We start from the raw sequence: 975 nt of genomic DNA on the forward strand, positions 1-975 counted from the left end.
AAACACGATGGTTTCACCGTGTTGCAACTCGCTGCTTTCGCAGGAAACCGAAGACAGACACAGTCCAAATCAGGCAAAGAAATTAAACTCCAAGAAGACGTGATGTTCCGTGGACTGAAGCAGCCCCAAACCTCTTGTCCGTGAGTCACGGGATGTGGTTTCCACCATTTCTCTCGGCGCACTCGGTGAGACGGAGGTGGTCTGCTGAGCTGCGTGAGTGGAAGCTGAAGACAGCCTTGGTTTAAGTTCAGGGAGATGTAGGCTGGCAGAAGGGTCTGGAGTCCAGACTAAGCAGAGGTGAAAAGGCCATGAGAAGCAGCTCTCAGAGAAGGATGAGGCGACGGTGAGCAAAGGAGGGATGGAAAGAGAGAGAAACCAGGCGGATTCATTCAGCACCAAAATGTGGCTTTGTGCTGTTCAAACCCGCAGAAGTGCTCGGTGACGACGGCTTCTCCAAGGAGAGGCATGCTGCATTTGAAGAAGGCGTCGAGCAGCAATGTGTGGGCAGGGAGGCATCATATGGCACATCGGCCCTTCGGAGAGTTCACGCTGTGCTGGGGGATCCTTCCCAGCACACGGAGGTCCGTAGCCCGCCCCCCGTCGGCGTCTCCCCCGGCCGTAGCCCCACGGCCGCCCTCGCTCAGGCCACAGGGGTGCCGAGCTGCTTGTGCCGCAGCTCCGCGTCCGGGAGCTCCACGTCGAAAAGGTTGACCAAGCGGGTGCCGGGGGCCGGGAGAGCTGAGGGGCCGTTGCCAGCCGGCAGCAGGTTGTGTTCGTTCCCCAGCGCCCCGGACTCGACCGAGTCGGTCTCAGCCTGCAAGGTGAGGACGTTCTTGAGGGACGTGGCGGCACGGGCTCCGCTGTTGGAGTTCCTCATGGAGAGGGAGATGGCGCTGGGACGGGGCTCCCCGGAGCGCCGGCAGCAGGGCAGGGATTTGCCCATGGCCCTCCTGAAGTCCCTCCTGAAGAGCGGGG

At 60.9% G+C, this 975-nt stretch overlaps 1 protein-coding gene across 1 annotated transcript in view; it reads right to left on the minus strand.

Annotated features, from left to right (window-relative positions):
* Window positions 1-640: 640 nt before the first annotated feature.
* Window positions 641-975, minus strand: part of HTR6 (5-hydroxytryptamine (serotonin) receptor 6, G protein-coupled) — a 3,024-nt gene continuing 2,689 nt past the window's right edge. The window contains exon 4 of the mRNA XM_010281735.1: window positions 641-974. Within this exon, the coding sequence (XP_010280037.1) occupies window positions 641-974 (334 nt within the window). The remainder of the gene's footprint in view (window position 975) is intronic.

This window comes from Phaethon lepturus, unplaced genomic scaffold (assembly GCF_000687285.1).
Source record: "Phaethon lepturus isolate BGI_N335 unplaced genomic scaffold, ASM68728v1 scaffold52162, whole genome shotgun sequence".
Classification (NCBI taxonomy): Eukaryota; Metazoa; Chordata; class Aves; order Phaethontiformes; family Phaethontidae; genus Phaethon; species Phaethon lepturus.